This window comes from Melospiza georgiana, chromosome Z, assembly GCF_028018845.1.
Source record: "Melospiza georgiana isolate bMelGeo1 chromosome Z, bMelGeo1.pri, whole genome shotgun sequence".
Lineage (NCBI taxonomy): Eukaryota > Metazoa > Chordata > Aves > Passeriformes > Passerellidae > Melospiza > Melospiza georgiana.
This window is the reverse complement of record NC_080465.1, coordinates 3,298,557-3,318,311: the sequence shown is the minus strand read 5'-3', so window position 1 is coordinate 3,318,311 and position 19,755 is coordinate 3,298,557. Positions and strand designations below refer to the sequence as shown.

The following is a 19,755-nucleotide window of genomic DNA, read 5'->3' as shown; positions in this document are numbered from 1 at the left end:
TCCCAAATATTTATGAAAATGACAGATTTTTCATTTCGATTTTGTTCAGCTGCAACTTATAAGAGATATTTTTGGTTTGTTTTAAAAAGGGATTATGAAAACAAGTCCTGGGAATCTCCAAGCTAAGCAAAGACAGAGAGTATAGACTAAGTATAGGCCTGTCACTAAGGATAACCCCTCTGTGGAAAGTACCTGTGGTCCTAATGGCACCATTCCCCTTGGAGGAGTCATCCTCTGCATCGGCCCACCCATGTTTGGATGACCTGCAAACAAAATATAAAATACATTATATATGCAATGCACAACTGGTTCAGTTATGCAAGACACAATCACCTTCTACAGTTACTTGTAATGAATCATCCCTTTCTAATTACCAGAGAAGCCTAAGGATCAGCACTGTGGAGATGCCACACTCACCCTGCTGCCGTGTGGGGTCCATCCCGCTGGGCAGGAGGGGCTGACTCCCTGGGACACCTCCGAGGGCCTGAGGCAGGGAAAACACAGCAGAGAAGCACAGAATACCTTGAAATTCATGTTAAAGACACAGCACACACGTTTCATTCCTAATTCCTGGATGTTTTCTCTGAGTCAGGTGTTAATTTGCTTTTAAATTCCCACATAAATCTGCCCTCTGGGTTTACTGAATTAGGTTTAAAGCTCATTTTACAGGATTTTACCTGCAGCTGGGTCAAGTGGAAAAATGCTTTTATGAATGGATTTTTGTAGGTGATCCATGAGGTGCTATTTAGCATTTCAAAGCACTATCACATTTTCAGTTAAAATGTATCCTGAGTGAGCAGAAAGTCAGAATGGTTTGCGTTGGAAGGGACCTTAATGGTCATCTCCTTCCAGCCCCTCTGCCACGGGCAGGGACCCTTTCCACAGCCCCAGGACCAAACTACCACCTAATCAAAATTTGGGCCTTAAACCTGCACCACAACAGTTTACTGCTTTCACACCCTGCCCATCCACGCTGTACCTTGAGTAATATCAGTGCTGCTAAAGCAGCAATTAATGAATTTGGCATAATGTGAATGTAGCAAGAGTTGTAGTTCACTGGGATTATGGATTACCTTCCACTCTGGACTGAAAATACCACAGTGTGCAGACAAAAACACTTCTGAAACCAAACCTGCAGGCTGGCAGCACTTCAGCCACCACATCCCACCTGCCAGGATTCACTGAGCTCAGGCACAGAGGGTGTGAAACCCAAACCCTTGGCTCAGGGGCTCAGACACCTCTGGCTCAGATAGTATTGGGAAGTGCAAAAATCAGGAGTGAACTGAGCTACAGCAGTAAAATGTTATCAGATATTAGGTGCAGTACTAATGGCACTGCACAGATGATCACTTCATCAAGGTTAATTAAGTCCCTCAGGGCCTTGGTGAGGAAGTAGCCATGGTACAGGCAGCTTTACCTGATCCCAAACATCACCTGGACAAGTCTTGCCACCTGATACACCCAGCTCACTGAAATTTAGATTTCATAAGTTCTGGTGATAGTGTGTCAAAAGTAATGACAAATTTGTTGAAACTGTGTTACACAAATATAAAAAAATAGCCAGAAGTGAGGCTGGGATATAGTGTGGCAATCAAAAGGCAGTCCTGGAAACCAAAGTTGAACCAAACTACCTGTTCCATTTATCCTTTCTACTTTTCCCAATATTGTAAATGACCTAGTTTTCTTTTCAGAGCTCCACTGATGTTTTTCTGTCTGCTTGTCTTTAACTTTTCATCTGCTGACAACTCTTTCTCCTCCTCTTTCTGCACTATGGAGAACTTGAAAACACAAATGTTCTCTACTTCCAGAACCCTCTTCTCACAGATGGGCCAGAAAAGGTCCCTGCTGACGAACAGCAGCTCGTTACTCATCCTTGTCTCGCTGGCATTGCACATCCTTAGACGGCGATGAGAGAAAATTGGGAATTCAGCCAGAGTGTCTTTGGGAGCCACAGAGCACTTCATGAGACCTGTTTCTCACCAATAATCCCCATATTTACTGTGGAATAAATACAATTTGTACATCTAGCAGGGATGGGCAGGGACTGAAGCATTTGACACAGAAGTGAGTAGCAGAGGGCCAGCAGAGCAGCAGCAACCAGCCTTACCTGGTTGGGTATTCTGAGAGGTGGCCTTGGGCCTCCAGGGTACCGGGGGGACATGAAAGGCTGCAGGGAGAGAAGGAAACACTGCTGAATAATCCCATTCCTCCTGTAAATCCATCCATCCATCCATCCATCCATCCATCCATCCATCCATCCATCCATCCATCCATCCATCCCACCCTGTGCCACTGCCACGCTCACACCCATCCAGCCTCAACACCCCCACAGAGAGCTCTGGACATTGTTCCACAATGTGTAGCAGTATGACATCAATTCAGAGATTCTCAGCCAATCCACCTAGCAGGATACATTATTTAACTATTTGTTTCAGCACTTTTGAGTGCAGAATATGAGAAACTTTATGCATTAATAGTGAAGAATAAATCAAAATGGGACATCTATACTTTCCACTAGAGAAGGGGGAAAGATGGAACTTTGGAAGAGAAAACAAAAGTGTTCTTGGGAGAGTTCAGAGGTAAGGAAGATCAAAACAATTCAGAAATACTTTTCATTCATTTCTTCATAATACAGTGAAAAGCACCACAAAATTTAACCTGTGGGGGCACAGATTCCCACCTCATGCTGCAAATATTTAGAATTTTGCTGTTTTCAGCTGCCATGTCACTTCAGTGCTGCGCTCCTGCCATGCCTCCCTGCTCACACACTGGATCTCCTCTCTCACACCTCCCTTTATACCCAAATCTGGCACACCATCCACACCTTGAGATCTTGGCTATCCCTGAGCTACCTCACAGCCCACAGACAAGGCCAGGCCCCAGATAATCGAGTGGTACTGGCAGCAAAAGCATTTAACTTCTCAGCTCGTTCCACCCCAAAGTGTGGCAATAGCCTAGAAATATAAAGAGATGAGTGGCAAATCTACAGGAAAAAGGCACAAATATCTGACTAAACAGAAGATGAAGAGGATGGCTTTGGCAAGCAGGAGTACCTACAGCTCCAGAAGAAAATGAAGAGATAAAAGCATGCTGTGTTCTGAGCACAGGGACAAAAAGACTGATTTAGACTAGCAACAGCTAGCAGAGAAACTGCAATTATTTTACCAATAATTACTACTGGAATTTTTCCTATGATCTTACATCAATAAATTAATGAAACCTTTCACATCCTGGAATCAGATGAAAGCTGAAATAATGTAACCTACATGAACATGCACTCAAAGTAGTGCTAGAAAGCAATTTAAAATAGAGGGTTTACAAACTGGAGAAGAAAGTTCAATAACAATTGTGAACAGATTAATAAAAAGATACTTGAAATGATGTGCTGTAGAAGAGGGAGGCTCCTTTGTGCCTTCACTGATGGTGAGAACCTCTGATAAGAAAGAGAAAGGGCTGTGCATGCGACGAGGCCCTCATGAAACAGTAGAAGCGTCAGGAAATTAGAATTTCAGCCATTTCCACAGAGGTCAACCGAGTACAGCCACTCCAGTGAGGACCCTGGGTTTGACTTGTCTCCTCCAGCAAATGAAACTCAACTTTATTTGCAGCTGTGCAGCTCAAAAAAAGGGGACATTTGAATTGTCTCTGAATTCAGCCATGTCTAAAGAGCAGAAACAGCCTACTAATATGCAATAGTAAGAAAAAACCTACTCCTTCCAAGCTTACAAGGATTATTACTGTAAATATTCATGTATCATGTATTCCACTTAGGTGGAGCTGCAATCAGTGACAAGCAGATTTCAAGTAGTTCCTATGGTTTGGCTTTCCAAAAAAAATGTTACCATTACAAACTTAAATATTCTTATTTTTGTGTCAGTGACTGAACTTCTCCCTCTCCACTACCAATATATTGTATATATTGTATTGCATATTCTATATATCGTTTGTCCACAAAAAGGTCCCACCAAGATGTTTCAAGACAACAGAGAAATTCTGTCCAACATTTTAGTGAAATGTATTAAATACTCTCAGCTGTTCATGACAGCAGGAGTGGTTTTGAAGTCCCCACACACATTATCGAGCGATGGATTCTGAAAGACACAAACTCAAGCAGCAGAAACTTTGTGCCATGTGTTGTGCCACTTCCCTTGTCATTTCCAGAACACCTGGCATTAGTCTCTACATTAATTTCCTACTCTTTTTTAATTAGGCGTTGCTGGAATGTCCATTAGGGAGGAACCACTCTGGGCTTCCATTCTTTACAGAGGCATCCTTCTCTCCTCAACTTCTTCTTCCCCTTCTCCTGCAGCGCAAACACGCCTGAACCTACTGGGCTCAGAACACTGGGACTAAATTAAAGCAGTGCCCACAGACCTAACTGCTCACTCAGATCTTGTTTATGAAGGTGAAAATAAAATGTTTGCATGCTGAAGACTGACATTTCTGCCTATTGCCTCAGCCTAACATTCAGTATTTAAAATGCACCTTAAATGGATGCTCACACTGAATTTCAGGAAGACAGACTCTTTATTTGTCTTGGAGTTAAGCTTGAAAAATACTCAATAATGCAGCAGGCAATTTCAGCTGTGGGGTAGGAAGAAGACAGAGGGACTAAAACCAACTTCTCCAATGGAGTTCAAGAACTGGCAGACATGATAAGGTGTTAGGAAAAGCAGAAGAAAACACTCCAAAACATGCAAGCAAGCAAGCAAGCAAGCAAGCAAACAAACAAACAAAACAAAACCCCCAAAAGACAAACACCCCTCCTAAAAAACCACCAAACCCTCCAAAAACCCAAATAAAAACTCCCAACCAACCAAAAAAAAAAAAAAAACCAAAACAAAAACACCAAAAAAAACCCACCAAAAACAGAAAAACCCAAGCAACTAAACAAACAACACACACAAAAAACCCCAAAAAACCCAAAGCACACCTAAAAGACCCAACCCAATTGAAAAACAAACCTACACAAACAAAACCAAACCTCCTGAAAAATCCCTCAAAACTAAAATTAAAAAACAAGACAGAAACAAACAAGCAACCACAAAAACCAAGAGGAAAACCCCCAGACTCAAAACAAATCCCAACCAAACCCAAATAACCAACCAAAAAACTCCCCAAAAATGAATAAAACAAAGAAAGAGGAAACAAGCCAGATTTAAGCCACTGCTGAGATGGAGGCGCCACCAATATCTGCTGGCAGCAATATATTGTAATTCCTACCCACAGGTATCAAATTCACTAATTTGGCATCACAAAAAGTGTCCTGAAGGCTGCCAATCCTGCAGCTGAGAGCAAAGGAAGAAGAAACTTCCACTGAACTGGGTGAAAAAGAAGCCAGAAAGAAAAACCTTTTCGTGTAGTCACTGCAGAATATTTGCATCTACCAATTTACAGTGAAGGTTAAAAAAAAAAAAAAAAGCCCAAAAACCTAAAAGAAGGAAAGTATTAAAATGCTAGAATAATAGAGATCACACAAAATAAAATCAGGGAGTGAAATGTTAAATTTAATAAGCTTCCTGCTCTTACAGCAACATTTCGTGTTGAATTGCTAAAAGTACTTTAAAGAAAGGCAAGTTCAGGCACTTGAATGATGGTGCCAGAAGCTGTAGCACTTTTCTGTTATCTCTCTGCTCAAGAATAATCCATCTGTGTACAGGGACAGTAAAGGGTATCTCACAACCTGTGTGTTTAATGCAGGTCTGAGAGGTGTGTGTGCTGTGCAATATCAAAACCTTCTAAAATCCCATTTTTCTTGGTTCTCAACACAACAGAAAATAAGTTTCTCTGTGGGAAAGTGTTTGAGAAAGCAATGTTGAAGCACAACGGCCTCACTGCCCACATTTTGGTGCCAGAAAATGTGATTTTACAGGAAGCATCCAGCAGGAAGCTGATGCCATGAAGGTACAGAGGCTGGGATGTTCCTTGCTCTCTTCTTCAGCTGTTCAGGAGACTCTAAAATGTGATGTGGATCAGTTTTCATTTCCACTTAATAGTGGTGAAATAAGGAATTCAGAGAGTGGTGTTCTACCAGTCATTACATACTTCAATAAATCTCTTGTTTCTTTAATCTTACCCCTCTTCCAAAAGCTGGGAGTGTAATTTACTTCCTTCCCCATACAGGTTTCTTGGACTGACATTTTAATCCTGTTTTTCCTCATACCTTTGCATTTATCGATCACATTTTGTCTCATATAAGTTTGTAAAATTTACAATAACCCACAGCCCAGAGAAGTAATCCTGAATATTTAAATTCCTACCTGAGACTTAATTGACTGTAAATACATTGACCACAAATTAAAAATCACATGGTGAGACACAGCTTCCCACTTGGTGTGGAGAAGAAATAGCAATAATTGATTTTTACAACTCAGCCACCTAGAGCACAAACATAAACACCACTTATCCTAGCAGCTGAAAATGGAACCACAGACCTTATTTGTACACACTACAAGTGATCTTAAATTAACTGTGCTGCTACTGGAGGTGCAAGTACTGGAAAACAGTTCAAGCTGCAAGAGACAAGGTGGCGTTTCCTCTGGTGATTCTGAAAATGACCCAAATCTTTCCATCTATCCATTTAAAAGTTCTAAATGATCACAAGTGAAACAAACCAAAAATCTTTGTTCTCCTCACTGTTTAGAAATCGGTAGCCAAGTCACACATTCTGTGTAAAATACAATTCATCTTCACCTTTTTTGTTTTCAAACTCTAGTCCAAGCTAAAAGGTCTGGCATCACTTATTGTTATGATTATTAGTATCAGTATCCAAATGATTAAAAAAAAGACTGCTGGTCATTTTTATTTCATTTTCCTATAATTGTAAATTATATGTTAATATATCTTTTTAAGACTCCAGTGTTTTAGGAAATGCTCTAGAGGTGTTTTACACCTGCATCTCACATTCCCAAACCAATGGGGGTTTTCACTCCTAGGAGGACCACTAAGAACCATTAAATATGTGTGAATTTAATTTATCCTGCAATTCATTTTTCATTTCATTGCTTTTTATTTTATAGTTTCCTCTGTGATTTTTTTGCTGGTATCTCCCTCAGCAGTAACAATCACTCAAGTTTCAGGACAGTCTTCCCTAACACATTTCAGTTTTAACCAGGACTAAACCCAAAATGATTTTTTCTGAAATATTTCAGAGATGAAATTTGGGTCAAACACTGCACATCTTGCAGTCTTCCAGTGCAAACCAAAGGAGCTGATTTTATCTATGATATTTCACATAAAAACGTGTTATTCTCAGCACTGAGAGAGGATTTCTCTCTACATTGGCCTTTCCTGATGACAAAACCCATTCCCACAATCAAGTTCTTTACTGTGTTTCAGAAGAAGATCCCTAAAAAATAATTCCTGTATTTATGGTTTTCTAAGAGCAGACTGACAACTTATAAATAGCAACAGTAAGAGATCTGATTTAATTCAGAATAAGAGCAAATATTTTTTTCCTGAATTGAGGAGCTCCTTCCACATCCAGAATTCCAAGTTACAGCAATACCAGCTTTTAAATATAAATTTAATGTTTTATCTCTGGTCAAGGAACACCACGTGGAAGGACACTGCAACATGCACCTTGTTTGGTGTTGAAAAATGAAAAAAACAATTTTACACTTACAAGAAAGAAACAAAACCAATTAGAAAAGCCAGAAACAAAATGTTTGGTCCCCAGCTAAACATTGTCTGAGATGCTGATGGCCAGGCCATGCTTTTAGATGATCTGTAGGAATTGCACTGTTATTACATCTGTGTCACTTTGCGGGGAACATAATTATCTGAAGCTCAGGAGTCCATAATTGTGAGAGAAAGTTGCTAAGTTCTGCACATGATACTTAAAGGAATTTTTTTAAGAAATTTAAATTTTGTAAGACATATTACTTATATGAATTTTAAACCAGGTAAATAGTTTTTATAATAATTTTATTAAATGCAGATAGAAGGGAAAACAGAGTATTTCAAACATGACAAGGCAAAACATCCAAGATGTACCACATTGAAAGCCCTCAAAATAAAAATCCCTTCATTTTTAGAACTTAGACACCATCCAGACAGAGGACTGAAAGCATTTTCCCCAGATTGATAAACCTGATTTTGATACACAGCTGATTCTTTGGAACAGCTGATTTATTTCTCAAGCTGAGCAGTTTTAATTTGTTCCAGCAGTTATGGGCAGTGAAATCATTGCCACAACTGCAAGGTGGGACTGTTGAGCCCAGCAGATCCTGGATAACTTTACTTTTCACCAGTTGACTTTATTGCTGGTATTTAGGGAAAGGAACCCAAACAGGAGAAAACCACAAACTACTTATAGATCTTTCTAGATGATAACACCCTCTCTCACGGTGTAATAGCTCAAACCAATTTTTAAAAAATTGAATATTTTAAAATGCAGTGTGATACTGCTGAGGACAAAAATGCACACACACCAATTCTGCAAAGAATTAGAGCTATAATTTTATTGAGTATTCCCAGACTGCTCCACTGTGGTGGGTGCACTGACAAACCATGGACACTTACTTCATAAATACAATAAAGTTCTTCCTACCAACATGAATTATATAAACTCAGAGGGGAAAAAAGTCCCCTTAAAAATCTTATTTTCAAAGTTTCTCCAGGCTACCAAAGCTGCTGTCTTTGCTCACAAGCTGCAGGTGCAGCCCTGGTGATGTTTCATTCTCCCATCACCATGTGTTCACAACCCAGGATGGTTCTCAAGCTTCTGGCACTTCTCTGTACCTGCCCTGCTCAGAATCTTTAACTTTTCCCTCCTTCCCCTGCAATTGCCCCACCTGCTGCACTGGAACTGAGGCTGGCTGTGAGCCTGAGCCAAATCCAGCTGACTCTGCCCTTCTGTTGCAGCTTGAGACTATCTCAGATTTACAGAAAAGGGAATGCTGCAAAAATGGGGAACACAGGAGGAGGATCAGCACTTGGGGGAGGGTGGTGGATCCTGGGACAGAGAATGAGGTGTAGCTGCTGGAAGGGGGGAGACAAAACATGGGAAAGCTCTGGGAAACCAGGACACTGTGAGAGTGTCAAGGGGAGAGCTGAAAGAGTTCCAAGGGGCTAAAAAGAAAAAAGAAGTTTTTAGACTGACAGATACAGGTGCTGGTTCTGCACAGACCAGGCTGAGGCACAGCACATCCTCAGGCTCCAGCTGTGACATTCCACAGCTGGAATGGGGATCCCTCCTTCCCTGCATAAATAACAACCTCAGCGGACAATTCACTCCAAAATGGCTTTAAAGAGGTGCTGGGGGATCCCTCCCTCCTCATCCTCCTTCCTTTTACTGCTGTAACCAAATTCTGCATTTATTGGGTCTGGAATACAAACTCTATTTTTTAACAATGTGTCATGCCATGACTTTACTGTAAATACGGTCAATATTAACTATGAACTAAAATGGTACATTACAGAGATATTTTACAGCCTTACACTGCACCTCACAAATCCATTTTCTTTTCAATGTAAGTAGTTCACCATTGCTGTTTCAAAATGCAGGAGATGCATGTTTCTACTTTTTAATTTGCTGGCTTTGCTTATTCTCACTGAAGTAATAAACTTTGATTTATATTTATTTACATATGGTAGATATATATTTGTTATATATTCATATATAACCAATATAAATGTTTTTAATATGTATATACACATTTATATGTATTTTCCTGCCTAACTTTACTACTTGAAATATATATTTGTATCTCAAGTAGTTATGCTAGGCAGGAAAATAAAGTCCTTTTTGCTCATGTGCCTTACTGTAATAATGCTCTCCTGAAGCATTAGGTCAGCTCTACTATGGCAAACAAGGCTAAAAATAATACTTGAGAATAGTATGGATTGAGGTAAAACGAGCATGAGCAGCTGCCACTAGATGGCAAGACAGGCTCACATTACTTTGCAGGGCTGGGTTTGAGCTGGTTTTTATTTTTTTTCCCTTTATATAAGAGGAATATGTAACATTTGTATTTCAAACATGGTGTCGACACTTCTCTCCCATGCCATTCCAAGTTTATCTGGTGATCTGAAGTTGGTGAACAAAGCCAACCACTCGAAAAGCCCTTTAGAAAACACAGGCACCACAGAAATAATGTTTACTGGTAAGTTGAACTGGAAGATTATAAAAAAATGATCTCTTTAATCTCTTAAAAAAAGAGATTTTTAACAAATGTGCTGAAAAAAGTAATGTGTTTAAAGAAAGGGCGCTTCACTTATGTGTGAAAAGGTAGAGACAAGTGTTAGAATTTGACTTTTAACAGAATTACTAAATTAAATAAATGAACTGTCAACTATAGAACAACCTGCTTGCCCTACAACTCCCAGCAGGGTCTCAGGTGAGTGCCTCTAAAGCCACTCACACAGCCACGGAACAGAGGAGCAGAGGACAACTGGGGTTTAATTAAACATACATTTAGGTGTTTCTCCTAATTGCAGAGCAAAAGCAGCAGGCAGGGTCAGTGCTGGGTGTCAGTAACTTGGAGAACCAGCGCAAGGTGCCCCTGCCCACAGCTGGGTTTGGAACACGAGTGGCTTTAAGGTACCTTCCAACCCGTTCTATGCTGCTCTGTTTTAAACTGCATTTAGGAATGCTAAAACTGGAAATTTAACTAAAAGGCAAATAAAATCCTGTGAAATCAATAGTTTACATTCTGTTTAAAAACTCCAAACACCTCAATGAACACATACTCCCAAACTTCCCTCTGCCCTCTGCTCATTTGCTTACTAACACCAGCACTGTCCACATGGATCAAATAAATGGTCTGCAAAAACACAAATGTAGCATCTCTCAAATTGTTTAGCTGCCTTAAAATATCAGTGAAGAGCAGGATGGAAATGGTCCTGAGTACCTGAAGAGCAGCAGTTGCACCTGCAAGACTGGATGTGGAAACCTGAAAGTCTCTGAATTCTATGACCTGTGGAAGATTTAACCGACTGTAACTGAGTCTGTAAGAGCCTTGAGTAAAGCTGTGGCTGCTGACATGATCTACATCCACTAACATCAGACCCAAAGGTAATTATTTATTATGATCCTATTCAGTCTTTCACTTGCTCAGTTGCTATGTCAGGGTGAGAGAGGGCTCCAGAACCAGGGACAAAGAGCAGGTCATGCTGATATCCATGACTGACCATATGAAGAAACTAAAATATGATGTGGATTAAAAAGGTCTAAAGATTACTCAGAAAATGTCCCAAATGACTGTATTTTTTTATCACAGTAGCTAAGTGCCTTCCTCACACTTTATGTCCAGGATGTTATAGATGGGAAAATTGGAAAAGTATGAAGTATTTCCAGACTCAGGCTGGGGCTGGTTGGGCACTTCAAACATGTATCAACAAATGCATCTGACCTCTCTGCAATCTAGTATGGTTTCATTACTTCTAGTGCCCAAAGCAACTTTTTGGGTTACACTATTTGGAGTTAAAGAATCCTGTATGGTAGAACTCTTGTGTCCCACACATTCAATTGTTGCTCCTAATGAACCAAGAGCAGGTTCAGTTTCTGTTTCACACAGTTACTTCCAGAGTCCCTCTGCAGCTCAAATTGAGAGAAGATGCAGACAAAAAGTATGTTTATGAACTTAAAGCTACATTCAAACACACACAGACCAGTGGAAGAAACTGAGGCACATGCTAACTCCACATAAATACCGACTTTTCAAATTTCACTTTTGACAGTGCAAACAATTTCCATTGAAAATGAAAAAACCTACAGACAAAACTCCAAAACCTCATTTATTTGATAACAACAGTTGTGTACAACCTCACCACTGCGGCATTTTTCTGGACAGTCAGCACTGTAGTGACCCATCATTCCTTACCTAAACTGAAGAATTAAAGTACAACTACAGAGAGATATAAGACAAATTCAGCTACTGCCTGCAGAACCTCTGCCTCTGTAGAGCAGGCATGAAGTGCCACAGGTTGCTAATTAACATCACTGCTAATGGTCCACCTGCATGAGAAAACCTCATTTTACAAAGAGCAGAGTTTTACCACATACTGTCTGAGAAACAATTCTCCTGTATTTTTCTACCTCCACATGCTACACTAGGCTACACTAGCAGACTGCATTTTTTTTAAATAAAATATACTCCTTTTCTTCTATAAAAAATAAATGTCTCAAAAATCATGTTAGAGGTCAGCAGTGCCAACCAAAATCGACTCCTGTTGTTGTTTCTTCATTCCCAGCACATTTCCCTCCTGGACCGTGACATTCCCCTGCTCTGACAGGAACAAACTGCAGCAGCAATGATCCCACCTTGCTTACATCCCTGTGAGTGCTCAGTACCCACCCAAAACACGAGTGCAAGAGGGAAGAAATGACTTTAAATTATCTGTGATCCCTGAGTTCTGCAAGCAGAGCTGGCAGGTGCTGGCTGTCAGCCGCTTCAGCTCAGCCCAACCCAAACAACTCCTGAAAGCAACAACAGGATCATTCCAGGGTGACCTTCCAGATACATTTCGGGCTAAAGGAATTAAAATGTTACGAGGCCTTTGTGGAGCAGAGTCTCAGTGCACTAAATATAGACACAAGCACCTCTCTCCTGCTCTGCCCATGTGGACTGACTGGAGAACAAACTGTCTGCTGCCATAATCTGGGAGTGAGGGGCAGGTCTCAGCTCCATAGAGTGAGGGTTGCCAGCTCTCAGACCCAGACAGATGAGCCTGTTCTCTGTGGTTTGTTTTACCCTGGGATCACAGGAACTGCAGGAGAGGATGGAGAAGGAGCCTGTCCAGGTAAAGGTCTAGCAGAAGAGCAGCACCCATGTAGGAAGGAGGAGGTTTTCACCGTGAGTTTCCCTTTCTTGCCTGTGATTTCACCTGCCTTTCACAGCGGCAGATGATGCCCCTCCGTTTTCGAGTTTCACACATGCAGGCTCTGTCTGCCAGCACATTTCCTTGTCCCGGGGCGAGCTGACCTTGGTGAGGCTGAGCTCTGAGGAAGGTTTCAGAGCCTGGCACCAAGCGCTGCCTGACAACACCCACAGCAGCAGCAGGGCTGTCTGCACTCACAGCCTCACACTGCAACGGGACCCTCTGCACTTTGGCTTAGCTCCCCTTGCTGGGACTGCTCCCACACACATCAATGCGCCCACTACCACACCTCATTTCCAATCCTAAGCATTCTTAAGCACACAGCTACAGCAAGAATTAATAATGTCTTGGAAAATGTTCCTTTTCACTCTCAGGCCTTGTAAAAAGAGCAGGATGATGTTGTGGCTTCAAGTTAGACTCAAGACAGATACTGGCATACAATGAGACTTTACCCGCACTCGGCTTTCTATCAGATTGTCTTTCTTACAACTTCAACGATCTGGAGTGGCTAGAAGTCTATTCACACTTTTAAAAACAAAACTCCCACATCCTCCTTCTGCAAAACCTTTAAAATAGTTACTCTCTCCTCTGTACTTCACACACTTGTCCCATCTGTGCCCCTTCCCCATGTTAGTAGTCATCACAGACAATAACAAAAAAAGTTAATTTCTCTGACATCACAACTGAAGTGGGAGGCTGAAGTAAAAAATTTTTTTTTAAAAAAGCGAAATATTGATATAATCCAAAAATTAAGACCAAAATTATGTACAAAAGAGCCTACCTAACCAGCTGCTCAAAGCACTAAAAGCAGAAATAAATTAATTAATGAGTTCTGCCAGCTCCCGAGAATTTTGTGACTGGCAGCAGCCAGATATTTTCCACTTCACTTCCAAGTGTCTTTTAATTCATGTGTTACAAATCAAGCCTCAGTTTGGCAGTGTGGAGGAAAACCACTGAGTTTTGGTGAGGAGGAGATGTAAGCCCAGCCTGGGAGCAGTGCAGCCTCAGGTCACAAACACCACACTGGGCGTGCACTGAAATGTCATTTCTTCCACCATCATATGCTGTGCTGTTACTGCCCAAAGTGCTAAATGGGTGTTCAGCTCCACGTAGGACAGACCTGAACAGAAGCAGCACATGGTCTAAATCCCTGACTTAGCTTCTCTAGGCAGTGGTGTTGAGGTCTTCAAGGTGCAGGGCAATGCTCAGTGAGATGTTCTGCATTGCCCAGGCTGAATTCCCACAAAAGCTCAGGAATCTGGTCTGTGGCTTTAGCACAGAGCTGAACACAACCAACAACATTCTGACTTTAAAATCTCCATGGAATGGTACGTATATTATCATAAGAAATTATTTAAATATTGTACTCAAGCATTTTTTGATCTCTGCTAAAAACCTGGCACCGTTTCTTGTTTTGTGTGCTGTACTACTTCATAAATTAAATACTCATCAGTCAGGTCCCTTCCTTCCCACCTGTCCACTTCTGTTTAAAAATAAACTCTCAAATATTGCACCACACAGTGAGACATAGTTCAGAACAGGACCTTTTCTACAGACTTGCAAACAGTATTACAGAGGATTTTCTATCCTAAAATTCCTGTAATCATAATTTTTTTTCTGAATACCTGAAAAAACCCCGGTGGTACTGGACCTACTGGCATGCCATCTCCTGGGGGAATGTTTCCTAGCACTGGGCTGGGAGCTGCTGCAGCACTCTGAAAAGAACAAAGGGAGAATAAACCTTTGTCATTGCATGGTAGGCATTAAACTCCCCCCAAAAAAACCCCAAACCTGACCAAAGTGCAGAAAATAATTATCTGGATATGTCATTATGCCATTGTTTCATCTAAAGGTAAATTAAAATTGTTTAGCCTTTTGTCTATACGAGTACCATGATCTGTTGAAATAACAAATGTATTTTGAGGGGAATGGTGCTAGATATTGCACAGGCCAATTAGGCAAAGCTTGACTGAATTTTAAAAAATGTTGTATCTGAGTGTCTCTACATGCACCAATGTGAATGTAAGTTGCATACTTCTTGTCTCTGCATATGAACAGTCTCACACATGCACAAGGATATATACAGAGCATAGAAAAAGTAATTTATGCATTTTATCAGCAATTTCTAAGCACTTTAAAGATAATTTCAGCAGCCTGTAATATTTTTTAAGAACATTAACAAGCTTCAAAACAGGGCTGTTATAAACAGTACAAGAAGGGATGCTCATGATTCTGCTGGTAATGCTCAAGATTTTACCAACCCCAAAAATAACCACCATGACAAATTAGAAGAATTCAGGTTACGTTTTTGGAAGGGAAAAGAAAAAAGGGATTTCTAAGGAGTGAATCAGAGGATGAAATTAGTTACCTTTGCAAATCCTTCAGCTGGAATAAGCGAGTAAAGAATATTGCTCCTGGCAATTTTCATGCAGGAGATTGTCACAGAAAAGAGAAGCCAAACTGTTTCTGTTGTCATGTGCTGGAACCTCAATTACTTTTAATTTCTAACATTCTTCCTTCCTACAATGTGTTTCTGTATGGCATGAGGCTGAATCACCTATAAATGCTCAAAATCTTGAGTGAAAGTACTGGAGCACACAGAATGCTCCCAGAGCCACTGGCAGGTTACTAATGACCTGCCAAAGCCTGCCCTGCAAAACACACAGATATTAAATTATCACTCCATTTACTGTGCACGAACACTCAATACCCTAAAGATGCAGATCTGGAAATTGCATTTCCAGGTGTTTGGCACAATACCTAGGAAAGGAAAGAATGCTGCTAGAAAGATCTGAAGACTGGCACAAAAGGAGGGATGACCTTTTCCAACCAAGCAGAAAGGAAACATTCAGTTAATCACCACAGATTTCTTCAAGGCTTAAGCTGTGTTTTAGAATTAAAGTTCTGAACAACTAGCAGTAACATATTTAGCATCCAAGCTGAATGTTCTTTGGAAAAGTCTGGAATGTATCACTGAAATATAAAGTTTGCAAAAGACGCTGGATTTCAAAATGAGTGCAAGGCTTTTATTCATGAAGAAATCATCTAATAAAGGCTATTGTCTATACAAGGATCAGTGCTGAAACACTTTAGAACTGCAGCTGACAGGGAAAGCCAGCCAGGTGAGCTGGATGCAGCAAATCCTTTGGAATTATAACCTCAAATCATGCAGGGAGAGGCCACCACAAAGCAGCCAGAGAAGCTGTGGCCAAAAAACGTGGTGCTCTGCCAGCCACTGCCATTCATGTCAAATAATTATTTTTGTATCATTTCCATTTCCAAAGGGAAACAGGAAAAAAGCTGTTGGTTTGTTGCTGTTTGAGGGTTTTTTTAAGGAAATATGATCTCTTTAAGCATCAATGTGGAATAAACCCATTGAGAGGCACAGTCTGAGTGGAGCATGCTGGATGCATATAATACAGGTACAGGTTTTCTGGATGAAGGATGACAACAGCAGCACTGATGGAGAAAATCAATGATGTTAAAAGCTGAGCATCTCCAAATGGCCCAAAGAGCCTGAGCTGCAACCAAGGAGGAGCAGCCCATTAAAGGGGCACTGCTGGGCTTCACTGCAGCACCATCATCCCCCAGTGCCCGCACTGGGCATGGCAGGTGCCACTGGCCATGGGATGTGTCCCCTGCCAGGTCCGTGGGGTGACAGGGGAGGGAACAGCCCCTTGGGATGAAGAGCTCCTGCAGGGACACCGCACCCTGCTGCTGACAGTTCATGCTCTTTCCCACTTTGAAAATTATTCCTCAAAAACCCCCAGCAAATTTAGTTAAGACATAGAGGGGAAGGGAGAAATAATGACTATTCCAGAACAAAGGGAGAAAAGGATTGAAGTTATAACTGTTAGCCATTTGCTGGCTAAAAAGGCTTTGTAAGAAATATACCTAAAAATAACATTTTCATAATTGTCTCAGAGAGGTGGGTTTTTTCTGCATCTCCCCTGGCAGTGACACCAGAGGAACCCAGCCCCGTTGCTGGTGAATCACCAGGAACTGGCGGGGAGGGCCTCGATGTGCTGGGTTTGATTTTCAGTGGGTTTTCAGTGGATTCAGTGGAGTTTCAGTGCAAACCCCCTGCCCTGCCCCTGTGAGAGGAGTGAGGGAGGGAGGACTCAAGAGTCTGCGTGGCCACAGCAGCAGGGCAGAGCTGCAGTGCCATAACCCCCAGAATTCTGCAGTTACACTCTCAGGTGTCACAGAAACCTCCATTCCTACCCTTCATTATAAAATGCACTGGCTTTTTTTTTTTCTGTTTTCATGTTTGTTTGGGATTTTCTTCCCTGATGGGCAATGAAGTCCCAAAGCCAGAAATAAAGTATTTTCAGTGTTTTGGGTATATTACATTTTCTAGCTTGTGCTAAATAATGAATCTTTTAAGAACTTCTACCAGGTAGATCAATAAACAAACCTGCAACTGCTGCATGGAAATATTCTTATTTATTCTATCCTGATGAATTATTCATTCTTTTTCCACAGTCCCATAGCAAACCATGGCCTCCTTTTGCATGCCTTACAAGTTGTTCATCATTTATACTTCCATTAGTTTGACATTTTAAATATTTGCAAATTGCTTTCCCTGCTTTTCATAAAAAGATGAAATCGGAAAATTTAGATGGTATAAACTCCTTGTACCGTAGCTAACCTCCTTAAAAATGGAAATCTGTATTTGCTTTTGCAGCTAAAATAATGAATTTATACTAATGAATGTATAATAATTTACAATTATTAATTAAATCTATGTACTTGACTGAAAGTTATTATGGTCATTCCTTCTCTACCCAAGTTACTCTTGGCAATGCAAAAATAGATTATTATAGTAACTAATAAAACTAGCTATGGTTTAGGATGGATTTTATAATAAAGAAATCCCAAAGTAAATAAAATGTAAAGTAAAATCCTTTAGCTATTCCACTAGTATAGTATCTGAAGTATAAAAATCCAGAGATAAACCTGCAATGCTCATCTTTTGAGGCCATCCCAAGAAGTGGCTGATGAGGTAAGCTTAAAAAGAATTTCACTTGAAACCAAAAAATGGTACAAAGAAATTACTTGACTTTATAAAAATCCTCACCTGGCTCTTTCCTTCACCAAGACATTCAATTTCAGGTATTTTGCTTACACTAAAACTTCCTTATTTCAATCCAAAGTTTACCACGTTACTAAATTTGTCCCCTCAGGGGAAAGTTCTATTTTTAAGAAGTCTCACTGATGGGAAATGGTGTAACCAACTGGATGATGGAGGGGAGGAGCTGGACCCTACAAATAAAAGTGTTAGACACCCAATTAATTCCCTCATCCCTTCTCCCTCCTCCATGTCAGCCCTAAATCTACTCGTATCATTTAGGAACACAATATTTTCATATATTCATACAAGCAACCAAAGCATGGCATCTCCAGACAAAGACATTCTGCCATGGATGGTACAGACACAATCAGCTGAACTAGAGCAGAAATCTCTACATTTCTGAGATCAACATCTCAGGATATTTTATACACGCTGGTGTTGGGTTAATGAAACACCTCGAACGGTGAATGTGGAATGTGAAGGACAATGCAGGAAACCACAACCATGTTTGAAATGCTGGTGAGAGCAGCACAGTCAGAAGGAAAAACACAAAATGTCAAAACTTAAACAATTGCTGGTTGGTTTTTTTTTCTTTTCTCTTTCTCCTTTTCTGGGGGCAGGGGATAAGTTCATTAACTTGGAGAACTATGGGAAGTAAGGAATTTAAACATAGTTGTAGGTTGTTTTGGGGTTTTTTTTCTGGAAAGACGGATGATGGATGATTACTATTTCCAGTCATATTTACCACCTGTTTAATTTCTGGTCATTGATAGCTTTGAAGTGCAAGGCATACTGCAGCCAGTACCATAAAAAAATACTGAATTTCCTTCCGTAAACATTTCAATTCATAATTTACCAAGTCCTTCTAAGACACCAGCTGGTTCCTGTAACAGACCTTCCCTATTTGCACCCATCACAAAATAAAGAGGTATTAAAGGAACTACACTGATTAACCACTAGCAACCTCCTTGCTTTCTCCAAGATGGAACAAAAAACTACTCATCACTCTGAACAACAAAATAAATAAAATTTCAAATACTTTAAATAAGTCTCTGTGCCTTTTACAAAGCCTCTGAACATGTGGCTGCACACCAAGAAGCCAAAACCCCCAGACTGAGCAGCCTTGGTTTACTCAACACAGATTGGAAGGTCATGCCCAAAAAAGGTGGATTCATCACACTGAAAGAGGCAGGTAATTCGAAAGATCTGGATCATGAGACCTAATTAAACCCTGGCATAGCTCCACTGATATATATTTGTCTGAACTGCTTAATTTCTGTTGTGTAACAGGAAGGCATTCACATGACTGCACAAGTCTGAGAACTGTGACTGTGGAAGGTCATTCCTTACAACTTCTCAGTTTTCCTCCAATCCCAGCTCCCTATGGATTCTGCTATTTTATTTCTCTTCATTCCATCTTATTTATGAGTAACAAAGAATAATAAAAATAATGATGCCATCAATGCAGATGAAAAAAACCCCACATTTATTCCTTTTCTTGGAAACACAAAAAGGGTTGCACCAGCAGATGTGGTCATTCAGGGAAGAGCAGATCTGTTGATAATAATGATGATGATGATGAAGGGGTCCTCTGAGACTTCACTCATCCTTCTTCCCCGTGAAATAATTCTAGCCCCAAACCCACCTCACTCCAGCAAATATCTGAGGTGGGATCACAGTTTGTATCCCAGTGCCCAGTCTGGGGATTTCATCCTGCTTAGCTGAGACAGAAAAAATTCATTACAGCGCTAAAAACTGGCTACTGGGTTGGAATATAAATTAATTTTGAGCAAAGCTTTGTTATCAGTGAATAAAAGGACTTCAAATTCCTGTTAAAAGGCAGCATTTCCATCCTGTCT

At 40.6% G+C, this 19,755-nt stretch overlaps 1 protein-coding gene across 4 annotated transcripts in view; it reads right to left on the bottom strand.

The window, feature by feature from the left end:
- SSBP2 (single stranded DNA binding protein 2) overlaps positions 1 to 19,755 on the bottom strand; it is a 123,812-nt gene that overhangs the window by 18,425 nt on the left and 85,632 nt on the right. For 2 of the 4 annotated variants that reach the window (XM_058043841.1, XM_058043842.1), the window contains exons 5-8: positions 14,448 to 14,537; positions 2,108 to 2,167; positions 418 to 484; positions 193 to 263 (exon numbers count right to left, since the gene is read on the bottom strand). In XM_058043841.1, the coding sequence (XP_057899824.1) occupies positions 193 to 263; positions 418 to 484; positions 2,108 to 2,167; positions 14,448 to 14,537 (288 nt within the window). The remainder of the gene's footprint in view (positions 1 to 192; positions 264 to 417; positions 485 to 2,107; positions 2,168 to 14,447; positions 14,538 to 19,755) is intronic. The other 2 variants (XM_058043843.1, XM_058043845.1) reach the window with 1 other exon arrangement.